Source organism: Argentina anserina, chromosome 6 (assembly GCF_933775445.1).
Source record: "Argentina anserina chromosome 6, drPotAnse1.1, whole genome shotgun sequence".
NCBI lineage: Eukaryota > Viridiplantae > Streptophyta > Magnoliopsida > Rosales > Rosaceae > Argentina > Argentina anserina.
Genome location: NC_065877.1, coordinates 20,982,758 through 21,005,042, shown reverse-complemented (window position 1 = coordinate 21,005,042; position 22,285 = coordinate 20,982,758). Strand labels below are relative to the sequence as shown.

Below are 22,285 nucleotides of genomic sequence, written 5' to 3'. Positions count from 1 at the left end.
AAGAGAAATTTTGTTTCTGATAGAGGTGCGCGTGGAGAGAGAGAGAGAAGGGAGAAAAGATGAGTTGTGCAAATAATGAAAACTTAAAAAGAAAGTTTCTATTTATATTCACATTTTTTTCGGAACCCAAAGCTTCTAATGATTACAACGTTTACATACGACCTCCAAATGATGCATGTCGCGTGTTGCGTGTCTACGAACTCGTATCGACGAGCTCTACGACTTTCATGAAGGAAGTATTTTGAGATTCCCAACGACTAAAAAGTCAACACTCGACCCCTCACGATAACGTTCTCGAGTGATTACTTGCTCGATCAATTTCATTTTCACCCTCGCACTATAAAATCGAAGCACACACCTAATTAATAATCCCCGATATGTACTTAGAAAGTAATTATAAATTTTCAGGATATTACACTTCAGGCTATGGATGCTCGAGCATTTAGTTAACCGAAGTGTCTAATACATAGATCCTCGAACACTTTATAGATCTATGGATGCTCTGGAGGTTATTAACCCTCGTGCCTAGCCCCGAGATCCTAAGTCACACTCCAAATCCATGGATGCTCCGGAAAACAGATAACCCTCGTGCCCAGTCCCGAGATCCTAGGTCACTCTCCGGAAATGGATGCCCTCGAGTGTTAGTTAACCCGTGTGCCTGACATCGAGCTCCTTGGTCACATTCTTACTGGCCCGGGTCTCGAGCAATTTGAACTCGGATTTTTACGCCAGAAATAATGATATGAAACTACCCACCCAAGGAATCTCCTCGACCGGGGACTTGGGGACTTGTTAACACCTCCCTATGAGCGGGGTTCTTCCCACGTAAATCTCCTCCTACTCCGGTCGTCGGACCGACGACAGGTAACCCAGTAATGCTAGGTGGCCGGCTGGCTGACCCGGCAGCCTCACCGCTGGCTCAGACCGCCATTAATGCCACCCAAGGTGGCTCGCTTGAACAACAAGTACGCCATGTGTTGTTTTACATTCCCACATCGAAGAAAGGGCCTAGTCCATCCCCCAATGCACCTATAAAAGGCCCAAACAAACCACCTAAAAAGGGTAACGTATTCCTAAGTCCTTAACTCCTGAACTTGAATTATGTTCCAGATACTAATTTGAGCTTCGGAGGGTTAAAGGCCAGTGCACCGCTGGCCTTTTGACTTGACATCTTTTGTGTGCAGGTCCCATTGGGGTGACACATCGGAATACAGGCTACGAGAAGTTAGGTCCCCTGAATTTAGCTCCCGTAACAAACTCCAAAGCTGACACCAAACACATTACCATATATAGCATCAGTATCAGCCATGTCTCAATATGATGTAGGTGCTCGCAAAAAATCTCGTCTCGGTTTGACTTGACATTTGTGGCATGCATGTCCCACTAAGCTGACACATCGAAAAACATGCTACGAGAAGTTAGGTCTCCTGATTTTAACTCCCGTAACAAACTCCAAAGCTGACACCAAACACACTGCCATATATAGCATCAATATCAGCCATGTCTCAATATGATGCAGGTGCTCGCACAAATCTCATCTCGGTTTGGAACCCTAACCTTAGAGAGAGACCTTAGCTAGGTTTTGGAGAGAGAGAGAGAGAGAGAGAGAGAGAGAGAGAGAGAGAGAGAGAGAGAGAGAGAGAGAGAGAGAGAGAGAGAGAGAAAGAGAGAGAGAGAGAGAGAGAGAGAGAGAGAGAGAGAGAGAGATGACGACGTTGTAGTAATAAGACAGATTCTTTTAAACTTTATTACTTGACACAACCTATTAGGTTATGTTAAACATTAGGAATATCAATCGTTATTCATATTCTATCATGGTGAGCCTCAAACTTCAAGGTTGGTGGAAGGAAAATATGTGATCTTGGAAAATGGAAATAAGACATAGAACTGCTAAGGCAAAATGCTTTGACAAATCAATCCTCCTCAATTCATGAAAATACTATATAAAGTTGACATACAGGTTACATAGTGAATATTATGTTATTGATCCGTTGCTTAGTTATTCAGACTAATTGACATCATTGAAATCATGAGTTCAAATTTTATTAACGTATGTGTATCATGTTGTTTATTAATAGATTTTGATACGAGAAGTATCATCACAAAAAAAAATCATCATATAGGATCAACATGTAAACAAAGGAAACAAAAATCTATACTGTGCATGAATAGAAATCAATGGGCGTTTTTAAATGTATCTAGCAAACTTCTAACTAGATCCGGTATAATTTTTATTGACATTTTTACCCCATTTCAAGGTGAGAAAATAAAACTAAAACATTTTTATTAACGATTAGCAATCGATTTTTTGTCTCGTGTAGTTAGTTTTAGTCTAAAAATTTCTACCTAAATCGCTACTTTTTGGGGTTTGAGTTGATGGGTAACGAATATATTTTTCTCCAACTATTATTTAATATTAAGTTTTGACTTAATACATAACATCTGAACAATGCCACCTAAAAGAGAAGAAGAAAGAAACCAAAGATTAAGCAATAAAAGCCCCCTGTCCTGTTTCTGGGCTCTGACTTCGCACCAAACGACCAAGTACATATAAAAATCTCCAAAACAAATCCCAGATTGGATCTCTTTCCCTATCTCCCCCCTTTCTTTCCTCAGCTCATAGATCTCTCTCTCCCAATCTTTCCCGCGCCCATTCTATCTCAATCTCCTCTTACATAATCTCAGGTCAGTTCTATTCCTTCTTCTCCCCTTTTCAATTTCTATCACTCCCATTTTATCTCAAAACTCTGTATTTATATATATGCGGCACGTATTTTTGAGGGTGGAAAGTTTCTGGGTTCTTCTTGTAATCTCAGCTACTTGGCATTTGTGTACCTGTCTTAATGTGTGTGTTCTCAGCAGTTATTGGTTTGGATTTTGTTTGATCTGGATGTTTTAGAGGAAACTGTAACAACGTTGGTTTGTATGTTTGTGTTCCAGCTGTAATGCTGTGCCATTTGTTTCATTTGGTTCCTCTGAAGTTGTCTCATACAAAGTTTTTACTTGAGATAATTCTGGGAAAGTCTTAGAAGATTTCAGCTCAGTGATCGTTTACATGTAGACTCTAGTTTTAACTTTTGGTTTCCAAGCTTAATCTTCATCAAGTTGAGTCATGTTGGATTCAGTTTAGCCAATACTTTGGAAGTTTTAGGCTTTAGCTTTGTTTAATAGGTATTTTGAATATGTGTGTGGGAACTGTTGGAGTCTTCCCAGATTAATCCAAGCTTAGATGTTCAGGGGTTGCGTGGCTAAATCTTTCTACTGGTGTTTTGAGTACTTTTGACATCTGGACAAGACTTGGAATATCGTATTCGTGCTAGATTCATGATGCTCGTAAGTTAACAGATGCTGTTGTCTGATTTTGCGGAAACCAGTCATAATCTTAGCCCACTGGGAACAATTTGGAGGGTATCAATGAATTAATTTAGATTTGGATAGGAGATGGTGGAGAGTGGTGTGGACACAGAAAAGGTTGAGAATTCAGGAGCCAAATCCACTCAGAGTGGAAGCGAAGAATCCGGTATTCACAGGGATCCCTCATTTTCTCGCTGGTTTGATGAAAATGGAAGAGTGCAAGTTGATATAGAAAATACGAATGCCAAGGTAGAAGAAGATCCTGACTTTGAATTGCCTCTGCCCGAACAGGGAGAGCTAGAGAACAAGGGTTCAGACATGGACAGGGACCGCAGCAATATATCTCCAAGGGGGAGTAAGCGCTTGAACAGTGGTGATACCTTAGTTAGTTCTTCCATCCAGCTAGATGGAAATGATCACGAAAAGCTTTTGCCTTTTGACGTTGAGAAGGCGTCTGCAAGGGAGCTACAGGACATAGATCACTCTATTTCAGTGGATGACCACAAGACATTATCCGCTAATTCAAAGTTTCCGATTTCTGCTGCAAGTGTAATAAAAACATTGTTCTTCGTACTAGTATGGTACATTTGCAGCCTATTTTTGACCTTGTAAGCTCCCATTCTACATCATCCATCATCAGTAGTATCGATTTCTTTGATTTAAAAATGATTTAATGATAGAAAATTATTAACCTTTGCTGCCTTTATTTTCTTAGGTATAACAAAAGTCTGTTAGGAGACAATTTGGGAAAGTTCCCGGCTCCCTTATTGATGAATACTGTTCATTTTACAATGCAAGCTATTTTGTCGAACGGAATCACGTGGTACTGGTCTCATAGATTCAAAACCAGTGTTACTATGTCATGGAGAGATTATTTTGCTAAAGGTAAATAATGTAAACTCAGTTTCCTTTTCCTTTGTTATGTAATCTTGTATATCTGAAGTGAATTTTTTTTAAGTTACATTTTTCAAACTTAGCTAATGCCAGCATCCTCCAGCTCTAGTATAACAGGTGTTGGATTTCCATTTTTATTATATTTGGTATGATAGAAAAGTTCATTTTAAATTGAGCAAATGATACATTTAAAATAAATAAATTATGGTGTGTTTTTTTTTCCTAAAATCAGTGGATGAAATTTTCTACGGGTAATATTTATATCTATTTTAGTTTATATAATTGTATCAGGAGAAATGATTGAGAAGTTGGAGTTCATACCTCTGTTTCTTAAAGAGAAGTACTTTCTTTAAGGATGATTAATTCGTTAAAAATCTAATACTCTGCCATCTATTTCTGTTTTGTTTTGTTAACAATGCTAAATTTATATCCAAAGGAGCATGAAAAGTGAATATAAGGGAGTTGGAAACACAGCTAAGTTAAAGTAAATGACATGGACCCTCAAGCTAATAAGCATATATTTGACTGATTTTGAAAGGAGATCGTCTGGGTCAAAGTCAGGAATGGAGCATGTAGATATTGCATTTGCTCTTACCCATAAAACATCAACCTGGATACGAATAGGCCAGTATGCATAGTTTTTGGAAATTAATAGGAAAAAAAGAGTATGGACCAGGACCAAAAGATACCTGTTTATTAACAATAAGCTTAAAAAATAATTCTTTGTGAGTGTCGGATGCACCTGCTATTCTAAATTAGCTGAAATGGAAAAAGAAAATAAAGTTCAGTTTTTGTTTCGAAAGCTGTTGCTTTTCCTCATTATTTTTCCCATTCCGTTTTTCTCCCGCGAGTCTAGGTTCAGTTGTTATGTGGAGCTTTGTACGTGTCACTAATATGCTATTTAGTTGGGTCTCTCTGGTTCCATTATCAAAGTTGAGTCTATGTCTTATGACTCTCAAGAGGCTGGAATCTTTCATAAGCCATTTTAGTCCTGCTACGGAAGGTGCTCTCATTTGTGAAGTTCTTTTGGATAATTATTTGATGTCTAGGGATATGAATAGTAGGTAATCTTCTTTCAAATAAGATATGATCATATAATGCTCTCAGATATTCAACTGTGGGAAAACCACATCAACCAGTACAAGAAGTCAAGAACTGAATTTTTGTAACATACTTCAACTAACAGATTCCTTCCAGTTTAACAAAAAAAAGAAGGAAAGACTCGTGAACTTAAAATGAAATGAAGCAGATGCACTGAAACAGGACTAACAGTGAGCATATCTCATAATATCTCTACCCCTGTTTTGCTACAATCTGACGGATTTGCTTGTGTCCTTTCCCATCCAAATGACCCAAATGACAATCAACTGCACAAATTGTTCCTTGTTTTCCTCCACCAAAGCCTTCCACTGGATATAACCAACCATTCCTAGTATTACTGTTGCCATTGCATCCAATATGTCTTCAATCTTCTTTCCAGGGTTCCGTTGTTGTGTACGTGGTGTGTGCCATTAAATTTGAGAATACTGAAATAAGATGCAGTCTGCTCAGATCATGGCAGCGGTGTTCATGCTTATATGATCAATATGGACAGGCTTAAGTGGTTGGAATGGACCAGCATCTATCAAGTTACTAGTTACGTGAATAGGGAAATTGTACTTCAAATTCTTTATTATTTTATAGTTAATTAACTGCTGGAAATGTCAAACTTGATTTTTTTTTCCTTTGATTTCCTTTTGGTATGTGGGAAGCATTCAATCATATGCTAAAGAGGGTTGCATCGTCTACATTGTATAAGTACCAATTTGATTTAGTTCTCAGTTGGTAGATTATTATCCACGAATGTCAATTTTGTGAAAGGATATATAGTTTTCTGAATTTTATATTCAAATAAGTATCCATAGTGTGGTAATTTCCTTACAAATTCTTTACTGAGTAGATGTTGATATACTCTAAAAAGTGTCTGTCCATTTTTAATAAGCTAGTGGTTGTATACCTCTTGTTTTTAAATTAACTTTTCTATCAACTAATGCTACAGAGGGACTTTGCCTTTCACAGTTGTACCAACGGCTCTTGGAACAGCAATGGATGTTAATTTGAGCAATGCGTCCCTTGTATTTATATCTGTCACATTTTCCACAATGGTTTGTTTTCTTTCTCTGTGTTGTTCACACTATAATGTTTTACTTCATCAATCACTTATTTATTTTCTTCTATTTTGCAGTGTAAATCCGCTGCTCCTATATTTCTCCTTCTATTTGCTTTTGCTTTTAGGTGGAACTTCTTGCCTTGAGTTTTTTAACCAATTTCTCTACTTATAGCTTACATATTTCCAAGCTAACCAACATTTTCTGTTCAATCTACTTTCTTTAGTAACTCTATTTGTTTCTGGTTATATATATGTATCTTATGCATGTGTTCTCTGTCTCTCTCTCTCTCTTTCTCATCTTTTTTTTCATTTTATCTTATCATTGTCTGGGCCTTGTTCATGCATGTTAGTATCTGTGTCACCCTGTACCCTTAATCTATATGCTTTGACTGATGTCATCTACATTCTCTTTGAATTTGACCTCTCTTCTGCCGTTGAATGCAAATGATTTGGTTGGAAGGTTGGAGTCCCCAAGCTATAAACTTTCGGGAATCATTTTGGTTATATCCATTGGAATACTATTAACAGGTACTTGGCTTTATTTCCATTAAATTTGAGCATATTTTCTTTCTGCTGCTCCAAATGTTTTTTTTCCTTTTTAAAATTTCTTCCATATCAGTTGTCAGTACAAACATAATGGGCAATAGGTACATTGATTTTGTGGCCTTTAAAGGGGTGGCTAATGCAAAAGAACTCACATAACCCAAAAAAAATGTGGCTTCTGTATTATATAATAATATAAATGCCACATTTGCTTGGGTTATGTGAGTTATCTTGCATTGACCACCCCTTTAAATGCCAAAATCAATGTGCCCATTACCCATTATTTTTGTAGAGTGTATACCACTCTTTCCTTATATAAGCTACTCTTTCTACTTTTACCTCAATTCCATTCTCTGCCACCAATTATTTCAATAAGATTTTGAATATTATGTCTGCTATGAAGAAAGTTAAACTAGAAGTGCCGCATCTGTTCTTCATAAATTATCAGTTTATTCTTGCTGTTTCTTTGGCAAATATGTCTTAAAATCTAGATTTTCATTCCTGATTCCAAGTTTACAATATTGGCCATTCAGTTTTGTTGCTGTTGTTAGACTGTAAATGGCTCTAAGAAGATCCATATATCAGGGTGGGCTTAAGATCATAGCTTGTAAAATATAAGAGGATTCATCTTGATCTTATTACTATATTGAGATGATTGAAACATTACAACATATGGTGACTTATATAGGGACTTTATGACCAAAGACACAAGGGACTAAAACTTTTTTTATGGTAAAAAGTTGTATAACTTGACTTATGCATAACTTATTAAGGACATGTACGATTCAATATGCATAATTTTTTTATGGACCTTTTGAGGTTCCATTTCTAAATGATCTAAACTTAAATGTTTCTTGTCCTTTAAAAAAAATATTTCTGAAAATTAAACAATCAAAATTTCCTGTGTTCATTGTTTATTTCCATTTTGAATTATGTGCAGTTGCGAAGGAGACTGAATTTGATTTCTGGGGATTCATTTTTGTCATGCTTGCTGCTGTTATGTCCGGTTTCCGTTGGTGTATGACTCAGATACTTCTTCAGGTATGCATTTTTCTGCTTTCCCTTTTTCAGCCAACTTATATGATATTTTTCTACTATTTTACTGATGTATTAATAAATGACAACTACATCTGCTTACATCTTTGATGGCTATTTTGTCGGTGCCTTCTGCTCACCCACATTGATTCCAACATAAAGAAAGAATCATATGGTAAGCGCTATATGCTCATTTTAGCTAGAATTCAGTGGTGAATCACATATTTGTATTCTCTAGGGTTCCTGGAAAATGTATAGGATGATTAGTTGTGTCACTTGTGTGCATGATGTAATAATTTCATGTTATTCAAATTATATGTTGATTTTGATCATAGTGCTATGATTTTATCCTGAAACTTTTGCAAGATTTTTATTTTATTACGGTCATCAATCTTTTGTAAACTATTAGTGGGTTCACATACGTGTTCTGGGATCTGATGCTGAAACGTGCTTGGAATTAGTTGATATATTTTATTTGTTTTGTTTGCCTGGCATGATTATTCGGGATTTAATAAACTTGTTTCCGTCAACCGGGGTTGTACCTGAAACATGTTATAGTTACAGGGATTTTCACCTGGTTAATCATGACAACAACAATGTCAACTTTGGTGTCTTCTAAAGTTTGTATAATACATGTTCTTAGGATGTTGATTTGACCTCATGGTCATAACTGTTTTCCTACCTCTCACAATAGTTATGTTTAATTGATCTAGGTTTGAAAAATCCACTGACTTTGATGAGCTATGTCACTCCGGTTATGGCAGTGGTGACTGCCCTGCTCTCTTTTATTTTTGATCCATGGGATGAACTTCGAAGAAATAATTACTTCAACAATCCGGAGCATATCAGTCGAAGTTGTTTGCTGATGCTTTTTGGTGGAACCCTTGCCTTTTTTATGGTAGGTATATGTGTCCAACTTCTTGTCCCATTTGCATTATTTCTCTTAATTCTAAAATTTTAATATAATTGTAATTTGTTTTTTGGGCCAAAGACAAGTAAAGACTAAGATGAGGACTATTGAGCTGTCTTGAGCTTTGAATAGTAAAATATACTAAATTTCAGTACTTAAATTCTTTTACTTTCTGTAGTCACAAACTGGCACTCTCGATTTAATATGTTATGATTCCTTTCATTTTTTGGCTCTTCATACTTAGCTAATTCTTTGTATACGCGGCTGTTTTCAATTTTCAAATATGTGAATCTGAAATTTTACAATAATGTCAGTGTTTTGTGAGTGCCATTATTAATTATTTTCTTAGGTGCCAACATTACTATGAAATCTTTGCTATGCCACTGCATTGTATTTGGTCAGTATCAGTGGCACTACTTTATCAGAATAATTTTTGGATTTTCATAGCAATCATTTTGAAAGATGTGAGATTAAATATGACTTTGACTTGAGAGGGGAAAAAAAAAACTTTTCTCACTGAATAAAATATTGAAATTGGTAAACCCAAATCATAACATTACAAAATTTCATTTTCTAAAATTTATCTGTTCTCTCTTAATTTACTCGAGTATTGTAGATGTCATCGGTTGAGGCTAGTTTAATATAATAGTTTCCCACCCCGAAATCATCTTTGTTCTTTCATGGTGTGTTCTGCTTGTCAACATGTCTTCTCTACGACGTTCATTTTTTTAGGGGTAGGTGTTGCTCTTGATTCGGATGCCAACAAAGGACTATGATATTTCAGAAATTGGCTTGGCAGGCGAATTCTGGATAAGCAAAACAGTATGCACTGATTTAGTTCCTGTTCGGGTGGGTAGGATAATATAGTGAGAAAGAAAAGTTTAGTATAACTATAAGCTTTATGGCTTTGTTTCTCGACTCATCTTTAGTATTGAGTTACAACCAAAAAAAGTTTGTACATATAACTATATAAGCTTCCTGGCTTTGTTTCTCGACTTATATTTTCTTATACAGCTTTGCAAGATGACTGACATAGCTGTCTGTTTGCTGCAGGTATTAACAGAATTCATTCTTGTGTCAGTGACCAGTGCTGTCACTGTCACAATAGCAGGTGTTGTCAAGGAGGCTCTAACTATATTGGTATGCTGTGCTCTTTATACTATCAAACTTGATCAATATCTACATATTTCAGATAGATTTTAGAATTATGTAACAAGGTGCCGGTTTCATATGAATATATATACAAATGCTGTAAACTTAACTATTTTCTGTTGGTTTGTGAATGCTAGAACGGCTTTTTTATGAGATTAGAAATTGATCTTGAAGTAGCATCTACCATGGATGTACAGGCGTACAGGCCTACTTATGCTATAAATTTTGTTTGGTGACATAGATTTGTAAAAGACTAAAAGCCAAGCAAGATACATAGAGTGATCTCTGCCTAGCGCCGGATAATATCAGGAATACTTCCATTTATGACCATTGTGGTCATATGGTTCCAGTACTTTTCCTATTCAATATCTACATATTTTCATCAGTTAAGGGAGTTATGGACCCTGGCTTTAGTCAAACAATTATTTTAATTGCCATTTAGGTTTAGAGCATTATCCAGATCTTGGTGTCGTGCTGTTTATTCCAGCTTAATTTTTTGTCAGTGTGCCTGATTTGTTGCGAGCTTTATGTGGCTATGTATTTAGATTTGATCATGTTTCCCATTTCTTTGTTTGTTGCATATGGTGTATTAGGAAGAGATACTGATCGTCTCATGTATTTGTCAAAATATATAATTTCTAATGCTATAATTGTGCATACTCAGGTTGCAGTCATTTATTTCCATGATGAATTTACTACGTTAAAAGGAGTTGGACTCTTCACAATTATGCTTGGTGTCAGCTTATTCAACTGGTACAAGTAAGTAACAATTTGCAGATATTTTCTATGAAATTTCGTGAGAGTTTAATAACAGAGTCTCATGTGTTTCAAATTGCAGCGAAAGTTTTTCAAATTAGAAAATAAACTTCTTATTCATCTTCTTAAGTTTGTTTTTGATTTTGGTCTTTTTTTAAATCTGTTATTTACTCATCATCCGGCTAATGGTGCATTGGTTTTTATCTTTGCTATGCTTTACCATGTTCTTGCCATCCAATAATTTTCTCTTCCTTTAAATGTAAGTGGGAGTAAGAATTAGGCAGGGTGAGAGAGAAATCATCCAGTGATGAAGCTTTTGTTCTCTTCATTTATTTAGATAGAGAGAAAGGGATGAAAGGAGGTATAAGAAAAGTAGTTTTCCATTAAGCTAGTATAAAGGAAATAAATCACTTTATTTCCTGTACCATATCATTCCGATCTCTTCATTAACCAGATATTTTTATTACAGATATGAGAAATTAAAGAAGGGTCAGACACGTGAAGATGACATTAATGAATCAGTCATGGTGAATAATGCTGCAAAATATGTGATCCTTGAAGAGGCAGATGAGGCAGATGATCCTAGATAAGAGCTTCAGTAAGTCCATTTATCTGAATACGGAAGCTACTCCTATGCCATTCACTAATTAACTTCATATACAGTAAGGAGTTTGGTGAGGTCCAAATCTAAACAGTTAACTGTATGTCATGCCATGCCTGTTTTCTAAACTGTAGGTCAATTAATCACTAAATGGTATAGGGCCGGTAATGTTCTGAATGCAGTTTTGGCAAATTTTCCTATTATTGGTATATGCATGCCAATGTGAAAAAGTTCCGCATATCAATAGGCTTTGTCTTTATTATGTGTTATTTTGATCCAATTGGAATATCAAGTTGTCTGCTAGGTTCAAGGTAGATTTTTTTTCCACATCCTTGGACTTTGCGCTTATTTGATCACATATGCCCTTATTCTCTCCAGTTTGATTGACTGTGACCATTAGTCAACCAATAATTAAATTTATTTCTGAATTGTTGACGTGGCAAGTTATCTTGGCTCAATGACAATGTGAATGATGTGTTTCTTGTGTCACATGTGGCCAAAAGCTAGTTTAAAAGGGCTTGCCAGATGAAGAAATTGATGGATTAAAGAAGAGTGGTCTATCTCAAATTGGAGAGTAGATCGAAGGACATGATCAAATTAGAAGTTTCAGTACAGAAACAATTTTGAGTGTAAAGTTTCAGGGAGGTAAAAGTAGATTTAGCTCTCTTTTAAATTTTCACCTATGAATAAGAGGTGCAGCAATGAAGGGGTATAAGTTTTAGTCATGGATTTGAGTTATCTAGGGAAAACCCATTACACAGGGTTCTAATTGAAGCTGTCGTATGAGCAAATGGAGCTTTTGTGACCTGTCACAGTACCTTTTTATTTTCATTCTTCTGTTGATCGAGTGATTATAGTTTCTGCTCATCTAACTTAACATCTTTTATAAATATGCAGGGAAAGTTCATATTTGAGTCCACTTTTCAGTGAAGCGTGTGGCAAGATACATTTAGTCTGTCCAGCCTCAGATATTCAGCAATTGTGTTCCAAGCTATACATTTACAGAGCTCCAAATCATTAGGATTTGAGAACTTGCAGCTACTGCTAATGAGTGAGAAAGGAAAAGCCACTTGATAGGTTTTAGTATATACCCTGAGTGTCATTGTTAGGATGTGTACATCTGGGTGACGGTCAATTTGTTCCATTACTTTCAGAAGAGGATGTAGACTGCAACTGGCAAGCTACCCAGAATTTTGTATTCCATCATGCTAGATGGAATTGGGTCCATTGCCCTTGTATGTATATTACAAGTCACAAGCACATTGTATCCGAATAAGAATTATTTGGGAGAAGTATATTAGATTGCCGATTTGGCGATCATCATTCATCAAGGAAAGTCTTCATAAGTATGCAGGTTTGAGTTTTGCGCCTGAACTCCGAAGCAAAAAAAGTAGCAAACTCTCAATGGGTGCCATACAATTGAATTAGAAATAGATACATTCTTCTTCGAAGGCAGTAATTTCGAGTCACAAAAAAGTAGTTGTATATATTGAGCTGTTAAAAATGAAAAAATAAATGCAAAAAGCCGCTCAGTTTTTAATGATGCTTGGCTACTGTAAACATTGGCTTTCTCCGGACAAGCTCTTTGACAAGTCTTTACAAGAAGTCAAGAACACAATCCACTTTCTGAGGTTAAACTTTTGAATTCTGGAGTTGAGGCAAATTGCCGTGAAGCTGTCTCAGGTAAGTACCTCGATTTTTAGTGCTTGGGTAGTTGGGTTTGATCAACTCGGATTGGTTCTCAAATCAAGAACAGTGGGTGTACGCTTCAGAGTTATAAATGCTTACTTAGCCGCATTTGTTGAACCTTGCCTCTTGGTGGAACCTACTGGGGATTCCTCTCACTTTCAGGTACAATTTCCCTCGATTCCTCTTTGCCATTGTTTTTGTTTAGTTCCTTCCAATGATCAAAGTTACAACCCACCCTTGATACTGATGTTTAACGCTAAAGAATGCTTCTTTATTATATTGGTGTGGCATTGACTGGTTGCATTTGGATAAGAAGACTGGTTCAGTTGACACTGCTTCACACCAAAAAAGAAGCGAGCTACGTCTGAGTTAAACTTTTCGGAGGTAGAAGTCTTCTTTCGTTTCTCGACGCTGAAGTAAGACTAAGCCCATGAGCTTATTATCCTAGGTCGGAACAAGTTGATAGGATCTCATTTATTTACGTCGCCATGTCTCTACCGTGTGGGGGAGGCGTAAATAAAGAAAGAGAGAGATGAGGTTTCTCTCGTTTTTGGCATAGTGGGTCATTTTATGAAATACTTATGGTTCCTTTTTTTTCTATTTTTCTTAATATTTCTTGTTATGAATTGTTGAACCGAATAAAATCAGCACAATTGTTTGATAAAATTACGAATAGTGGTCTAGTTCAGGCATATATGACACAAAATCCGACATTAAACTACTCATTATCACCTTGTAATTCCAGCTTTACAAGAATATACCTTGAAAAGGATTAAGAAGCCTGCTTGGTTTCTAGAATCCTTTATTCTAAACATCAAGTTGATCAAAGGATGCTTCCCAGTTCCCACTTGGTTCCCAGTCAACCACTCAATGACTTTGAATATCAGTAACTCAAGTTTGATTTGTCTACAGTTGGTGTTTACCAAATACGCCCTTAAATTGATGCCTTCAACCAATCTTACTTCGTGTCTTCAATCATATAAGTCTGAAAGTCCCTAAAGAGAAAAGATCTAGCCTAGAGTTATAGAAAGATGAGTATGAAATTCTCACCAGACGACCTTCCTGAAGAAATGATAACCCAAATTCTTCTTAGGCTACCCATCAAGTCCATCCTTAAGTTCACCTCTGTCTGCAAATCTTGGAACTCCCTCATTAAAGACAGTCCCTTCATCAAAGACCACCTCAAACTCACTTCAAACAGAATCACCAGAGATGGTCCTTTGCTCCTTCTCAGGCATTGCCCAAGAGAGCCCAATGTAGAGCAGTATTCTCTACATTTCAACAATGACACCTTCGACGAGTACTCCAAACCACAACTTCCATCTAAAAGCTTCAATGAGTGTTTCCGAATTGTGGGTTCATGCAATGGACTAATCCTACTCTCAGATGATTACCTGACCGAGACCAATACTTTCATTCTGTGGAACCCCTCCATTCGAAAGTCCATGACCTTACATAAACCTCATATTCCAGACACTCAATACCATACAGGTTATGGGTTTGGATTTGATGCTAAGAGAGATGATTACAAGATTCTCCAGCTGTTGTACGAAGGTCACAACAGCGCTGGCCTTGAAGTTGCGGTCTACTCACTCAATTCAGGGTCTTGGAAAAGCAGCACTGCAGCTCCCCCCAAGTATGAGATTGCCAAAACAATGTGGTCTCAGGTATTTGTTAATGATTTTATCCATTTCATAGGGTATTCTAAGATGGGGGAAGCTTATTGCAATGTTGTTTTGGGATTTGATGTCAGTGAAGAGGTTTTTCATGAGATGAAATTGCCAAAGGACTTGACTTCTGTGGTGCCAAACATGATCATGTCAGTTACTGGCAAGACTCTTGCTGTGCAACACTATGATGGTATACGTAAGTGTTGCAATGTATGGGTTATGAGAGAGTATGGTGTGGTGGAGTCGTGGACAAAGCAATTCACCATTGATTTTCTCACCCCAAACTTCCGGGTAACAAAGGTCTTGGGGTCTATGAAGAATGGTGAATTTCTGTTAGAAACTTATAATGAAAAGAAGGGAGAGATAGTCCTTCATGATCCGAGGAAAGGCACTAATGAGCATCTTGGAATTTACACAGATCCAGGGTACACATGTATTGAGAATTACATGGAGAGTCTAGTTTTGATTGATAAAGCAAGTAATTGAATTCACCATCATGGTGCAGCTACTTGATATGATTAGCACTATAAAATTTATGTAATCTGTTGTATTAATGAAGTAAAGTTAAATTATGAATGTTGATATGTTCATGCTCTTGAAGTAACTTGCTATAACAGTAATAATGTCTTGTTGATATCATGTATAACAGCTTTTTAACACATCTGTAGGACATTCTAGAAATTTGCATTTGGTAACACAATAAATTGAAATACTAACATAATTTGGCTTCATTTTCTAAGTCACTCTGCCAAAATACATATGACTTCTGTACTGTCATCGGTTAAATCACTAGAAAGTTTCTTGATACTGTTTCTTTTCATGTATGTAACAAAATTTAAACTATCCAACCCTCTATAGTGATGTCTATACTTGTATTTGAAGTAGTACTATTGTACTTTCTCATTAGCTGTTGTTGCATTATTGTGTAAGAGAATATTTGAATAAGTGAGTTATGTTGTAAGAATTGATGATTAGTGAGTTATGTTGTAAGATTTTCAGAGTTATTGACAGAGTAAAACAAGCTTAAATCAAATTCCAACATAAGTTTTCAATTGCAGTATAGATGCCGTGGTTCTCGTACTAAAGATAATATGCCTGATAATCTGAAATATGTGTCCAACATTTTCTTCAAGCTTCTCATTTTTTTTGGCAGAGTGGTGGAACACTGGAACCTACCCAGGCGTGCTGATTATAATCACCAAAATTCTTAACCAAATATCATAGCCTTCAGGTCTTTACCTTTTTTGCAGACGGTGCGTTCCTAATCTAGTACCAACCTTTATCTAATATATTGCTTCTTCATTATACATTACTGCAACTAGGTGAAACATCAGTAAGATTCGAATAAATCATGCTGACACATTTTGGGTTTTCCTTTTCCCGTTTTGTTTATCCCAGACCTAGATGAAAAGATAACGAAAGTTGCCAAACAATGCCACACAAACAGGCAAAAAGGATGAGCAAATTCAACAGATGGACCCTTTTGCAACAGGAATTCCGAAGTCTATTATTCAAGATATCCTTCTTAGACTTCACACAAAGAGCATTACCATCTGCAAATGTGTATGCAAGACTTGGCATGATCTGCTTTCGGAATTTAAATTCGCTAATCTTCATTTGCACAAGCAGAGGCCTGTCCATTGGTCTGGCCCTGGCATCCAACTCGTGTGTCAAGAACCCTTTACTTGCTTGAATTTGAAGATATTTATTGAAGGACTGCGACTGCAAAAATTCTTGAACTGTATCCGGTGTCATGTCCACATGTATCTTGGAAGGTATAAACTTCCACTGCGCAGTGCTGAAAAGGTAATTGATATCAATCTGGTGAGTAACAGAAATCAAGGTACTGCAAGGAAAAGCTGCATCAAAATTTTATCAAATGAGCACAAGTACAACTGTACAAGGTGGTGAATTCCTTTAATGGATTTCTTTGCTTGGCTGAACCCATCTCCGGAGATCCTCTTGTTGCGTGCAATTTAATAACCGGAGAGTTTATACTACTACCAGAAGCTTTGAAGCATACTAACAATGAAGAAGAACCTGTTCTGTGTTGAGTTTCTTTGCTTGATGATATTACTGTGTGGGTAATGATAGATCGATAATGGTATACTGACAATGAAGAAGAACCTGTTTTATGACTACAGGTACAAATATGAAACTCTTTCACCCAAGACTTCTCGGTACGTAACGGGAAGTCTTGGGTGAAAGATTTTCATATTTGTATCTGTAGTCATAAAAGGCAGTGGCCATTTGGCTTGTATCAACCGATGAAGTACTTACAGAATGGAGGTTAATTGGCTGATGTTTCATTCTGGCATGGTAATGACTTCATGTACTATCACCCAAAAGACTAAACATACAAATACCTTAAGCTCTGTGTATCTCGATCAAATTGTGAAGCCATTAGTCACGTTCCAACCTTCCTTTCTCTGGACTGGCTGTAGAGAAATTGAAGTCACTGGTTTTGTACCTACAATGAACAGAAATATTCTGTACCATATCAAAATGTTTAGCTTCTCTTTTGCCATTTTCTCGGGAGCACATTAACAATGGAAATCTATGACGCTGACTACTATGAGCATTGAGGTTTGGTCTACAGATTGGTGATTTACATTACAAGGATGGAAAATGAATATCTGCATGTTTAAGCAACGTTTCATCTTAGCTATGCAAGCATTATGAGAACATTATGACCTGGTTGAGAAAAGAAAACAAACATATGATTGGCCATAGCTCGTTTTCTTTCTTAAAAAAAATAACGCATTTTTCAGTTTGAAACACCATTTTCAATTCTAGGATTCTGTTCCATGCTTGAGAAACACCATTACAATTTCTTTGAGAGTAGCTAGTGTTGTTGCTTTTACCTTCTCTCGAGAAGTATGCATCACTAGCTAAACTGGAAGTATTAGGTAATATGCAACTGGTAATAAATTTTTTGGACAAAATGGTGGATATTGAAGTAGTCCTGGGACTTCTGGCCTTGTAACGGCAATAGATGGATGAAGTACTGATCGTTTCACTGTCACAACATACTGTTGATAGAGGTGTGCTGGGTACAAGTTGTGGGGAGAGCTAGAAGTACTCTCTCTTTGGAGGAAGAAGAATTCTAACTTTGCTTTCCAAATGAAGTACCTAAATGATGAAATAACCTCAGTGGTGGTGTCGACTAGGAATAGAATGCAGCGTTAACACAGCAGGGTGATCACATAAGTGACTTTTAATATTTTGGGTAGAAACCTGCTTACTTTTCTTAATGAAGTAACAATGCGATGTGCTATAAACTAGTTCACCAATCATCTTCATTTCTTACTGTTAGTTTCGTTTTTCTGAGCTTAGAGCAAGGCTTGTAACTTTTCCTAATGAAATTACAATGCTATGTTCTCCCTGCATTGCATTTTACATCATTCATTAATGTGTTCAAGAGCTTAGTAACCACATTATATCAATGATTTCTAGGACTGGAGGGTTTAGGTCATTGTGTAACGCAAAAATATAATAGACCCTGGTAAATACATGGAATTTTCTCAATTTGGGGGTGAGATCAGATTAGAGTTTCTAAAACCTTGATCAACAATAGTCATAAATCATAAGCCTTGGGCATTCAAGGTAAGAAGGCTAGCTACCTAGAGGGTTCTACACCTATATTCAATTTAAAACGAGGCTTGACAACTCCATTGTAAAACGCAAACGGACCTTGTGACACAATGCAGTACTATACTGTCCTACAATGAGGCTGTAAGGCCTAGTTTCAAACTGAATACAGTATAATTAAGAGCCTCTGAAACCTTGATCGATCAACGACAGTCAGAACCTTGTCAATTTATCTTATTACAACCCAACGCTCCTTCGATTCCATGCCTGTTTCCTCCAGGGATGCCGCAGGAGGCACCAAAGTGGTAGCTGGTCATATCTTGGTAAGTGGATGTGCTTTAGAATGACGAGTACGTTCCAATTAAATAAATACCCAACACAACTTAAGTTCCAGAGAGATCGACGGCGGAGTAATTTAAAAGTAGACCTCCAATTGGTTACACCTCACTTAATTAACATCATCAGCTGCGTCATGCAGTGCTTTGATCTTGCAATTGGGTGTGTTTTTGTTTTATATTATATCCTTATCGATTTTGGATTAAAAGTGAAAATGTAGCCAGGGTTGGCAGCTGGATCGGACAATGGTTATGGAGGAGGCATGTCCAAATTCACATGCAAGGCGGTGGCCCCCCTAAGTATCTGTACGTTGCATGCAATGTTACTGAAAACATATGTCGCTGCTCAAAGAGGTCCAAGTGTTTCTCTGAACAGGATCAGGTGATAAGAACTGTAAAATGCATGCATATCTAAGCTCAAGTCAATGATCACTGCGATGTCCTTCTCACTACTGTGCAACTAATTTTCGACTCTGTCAAGACATGGTACGTAATAAATTTCAGGATCGGTATGTCCTCATCTTTTCTTAAACCCATCCGCTATAAATATACAAGTAGTCCAGGAGGAAACCGAGCAAGTTATCGATCGTGATACTGTAAATATTTAGTATCGAAGTTTCGGAGAAACCATGAAGAATTTCAAGGCTTTCAGTGTTCTAGGGCTTCTGTTTGCCCTTGTTCTCATATCTTCCGTTGTCACAGCTGATGAGAAATCCAAAGAGGACAATACAGGTAATTCATGAAATAACAACTCGATAAATTTACATATAGGTTGTGTAATGCATGTGAGGAGTACTTTATATCATAAATTCATGCATATAATTTTTTTTTTATACATACATGCAGCGGTAGTAGATGGGGCAACAAAGGACACGAATCCGGTGACGGGCGATGCGGAAGAACAAAGATCCACCGCTAATGTCAACCCTGATAGATATGGCTGGGGAGGCGGCTGGGGAGGACGAGGTGGTGGCCGGGGAGGTGGACGAGGCGGAGGTGGATGGGGAGGTGGACGAGGCGGAGGTGGCTGGGGAGGTGGAAGAGGCGGTGGTGGATGGGGAGGAGGCAGTGATGAGGCTGAAGTAGTCAATCCTGATGGATATGGCTGGGGAGGCGGCTGGGGAGGAAGAGGAGGTGGCTGGGGAGGAAGAGGTGGCGGATGGGGAGGACGAGGAGGCGGATGGGGAGGCGGTGGTTGGTGAGGAGGCGGTACGTAAGTGATCGAAGCCAGAGACCGAGAGTACGTAGTAGGCTTCTGAAAAACTGCATGTATGCGTACATAAATAATATGGTCGATATCGTTCAATGGATCGATCATAAAGCATGTCATGTATGGTAGAGACTAAAACAAAATTATGTGCATTATGAGTGTAAGCTCCATGACAAGCATGCAAGAGAGCATGAAGCAATGTATATAGGGTTTAACATCAGCTAAAAGGATGTGAACCGTTCCTAGCCAAGCTACTGATAACCTCCACACTACAGAGGACTGACCCTCCTCCATGAAATATGTAATCAATAAAGCTCCTTTATCTGGAGCACTGTCTACGCTCTCTAAGCATGATACGTGCAGTGCAATGTTATTGTTAATTATTAGGCATATGCATGTGTGAGGATTTATTATTCGATCGAACTCATCGAAGTAGATTTGCATGAGAGAATATGATGAGGCGAATGGGAAAAAGCAAGGACTATATAGATCGTTCGCAGGCCAAATTACAATGTCCCCGTTCTACGAAACATTTTACCTCATAGTCCTCACTAGCACATTTGGTCTATAAAGACCGCAATGTATATCAAACAACACAGACAACTAGATAGATAACACTCATCAATAGACGGATGTATTCCAATCAATCGATCATCATTATCAGTGTTAAGTAATATACATATTAAACAACAAAGACAACTATACTGATAGCATCATGTCCTTAGTTGGTTGCCAAACATGGTGTCTTGGAATTTCACCAGTCGAGGTTCCAACAACCAAGCTACTGATGCAGTTGTTACCGACGAAATTTGTTGTCTTGCGAATTTTGCTAATGCGAGTTGTTGCTACTCAAGTAATATAAGCCAACTTGAGGTTTCAGTGAAAAACTCATTGTTTCTTTAGAAGGAAGGATTAGACAAATGCCTCAGTGATAGTTTGCAGCCTCTACAAAGTACAAGATTCAGTCTCTAGGGTGCCTCAGTTCAAAATTAAATCTCGAACTGATCCACATCAGTCCATTGATGCTAGTTATCCAAACTTATTTGTGCATAATTCATAGGTGCATTCGAGTTTGGAAATTTCAGGTTGAGGGTAAGAAAATAAAGTATTGCAACCGGAGTAGGTGGTATTCAACCGGACTTCTTCACCAAGTTGAGTGCTATTGTAGTCGCGTGATCTAATGTGTAATACTTCAGTCTCCATTTGTTACCGAGGCAATAGCAGTTATAGCACCCAAAACATGTCTGACAGCAAATCACCACATCGCAAACCAGAGGCTAGATAAGACGTGGAGCCGCCGCCGGACTTGCGAGGATTAATCGACTTCCAGAAAGACTGGAGGCTAGGCACAGAGCAGCTAGTGTTTCTGGGGCAAGGTGACATTTTGTTTTAATGGGATAAATTCTTAATGAAGGGAAGGGAATGTGAGAAAATTCAGTTTGCTATGGCACTAAGTTCAGTTTGTTATTCACTATAGATGAGAACAGAAAAGGGGAGAATCCTCGACCGTATCAGTGACTGCTGTATAATAGCAAGTTTCACCATAGAATGAGAAGGAATGGGCACTAAACTGCAAGCGGTCTGTTCCTCGTATTTTCTGCTCAAAAAATAATACTTGACATTGCCAGGTCTTAAAATATCCAATGAGAATTATCCCATCCAAAATGCAATTCACTAAAATGACAATGACCAGATTTTTTTTTTATCAACCCACTAGATCTTATTAACGTCATAAACTAACATAATGAAAGAGTGAAAGACTATTACAGGTCAGAAGTTAATCGTTTGTTGTGTCAAACACTTCAGTGTATGTCTAAATAAAAGTCATTTATCTATCAGACACATCAACCTATCATGCAGAGGACAAATATATTTTGAACCAATGCAGTATCATAAGAAAGGGGAAGTACCAGACTACATTTCAGACATAAAAAAATACTAGAAAAAAATTAGCTGGAATCATATTAGACTATCTAAATAATCATTTCTGATCAAGGAAGCAGTACCCGACTGTATACAATTCAGACATTTATTCACATTTACAATAAAACTCAGACTGATAAGAGGGGTATCTATCTTCAATTATCTCTTAGGTTAGTTTGCATGAAATGGCCTACTCTTGCAAAAGTCACGCACATAATGTTCAAAGAACACCTCAAATACTGTAGGTTACACTGCTCACACCTATTCAATCAGCTAAACAAATAACAGAAAGTTCTTTTCCACACAAACATAATGAATATAGGATGTCATTGATTTGATCAATTGCTAAACTCTGAAAAAGCATGTCATGCTAGACCAAAACAAACTTGAAAGGCGACTGAGACCTAATTTTTCACAGTCAACCAACTTACCATTCTACTTGCAAGAAAATTGAGCTATACAACCAATCACGT

The 22,285-nt window shown here is 37.3% G+C and overlaps 3 protein-coding genes and 1 pseudogene across 3 annotated transcripts; all 4 read left to right on the top strand.

The window, feature by feature from the left end:
• The first annotated feature begins 2,496 nt into the window (after positions 1-2,496).
• On the top strand, positions 2,497-12,734 carry LOC126798945 (probable sugar phosphate/phosphate translocator At1g06470). Its single transcript, XM_050526042.1, has 13 exons — positions 2,497-2,685; positions 3,238-3,962; positions 4,070-4,239; positions 6,307-6,392; positions 6,473-6,522; positions 6,858-6,925; positions 7,881-7,981; positions 8,138-8,150; positions 8,689-8,873; positions 9,939-10,025; positions 10,702-10,796; positions 11,263-11,391; positions 12,292-12,734. Exons 2-12 carry the CDS (start codon positions 3,442-3,444, stop codon positions 11,381-11,383), a joined length of 1,497 nt encoding a protein of 498 aa, XP_050381999.1. The 5' UTR covers positions 2,497-2,685; positions 3,238-3,441; the 3' UTR covers positions 11,384-11,391; positions 12,292-12,734.
• A 1,332-nt stretch (positions 12,735-14,066) lies between these two features.
• On the top strand, positions 14,067-16,791 carry LOC126798947 (F-box/kelch-repeat protein At3g23880-like). Its single transcript, XM_050526044.1, has 3 exons — positions 14,067-15,178; positions 15,907-16,006; positions 16,152-16,791. The coding sequence occupies exons 1-2, from the start codon at positions 14,115-14,117 to the stop codon at positions 15,962-15,964; spliced, it is 1,122 nt and encodes a 373-aa protein (XP_050382001.1). The 5' UTR covers positions 14,067-14,114; the 3' UTR covers positions 15,965-16,006; positions 16,152-16,791.
• On the top strand, positions 16,105-16,986 carry LOC126797039 (uncharacterized; annotated as a pseudogene).
• Positions 16,987-19,308: 2,322 nt separating this feature from the next.
• Positions 19,309-19,881, top strand: LOC126797038 (uncharacterized). Its single transcript, XM_050523727.1, has 2 exons — positions 19,309-19,411; positions 19,526-19,881. The coding sequence occupies exons 1-2, from the start codon at positions 19,309-19,311 to the stop codon at positions 19,879-19,881; spliced, it is 459 nt and encodes a 152-aa protein (XP_050379684.1).
• Positions 19,882-22,285: the final 2,404 nt, after the last annotated feature.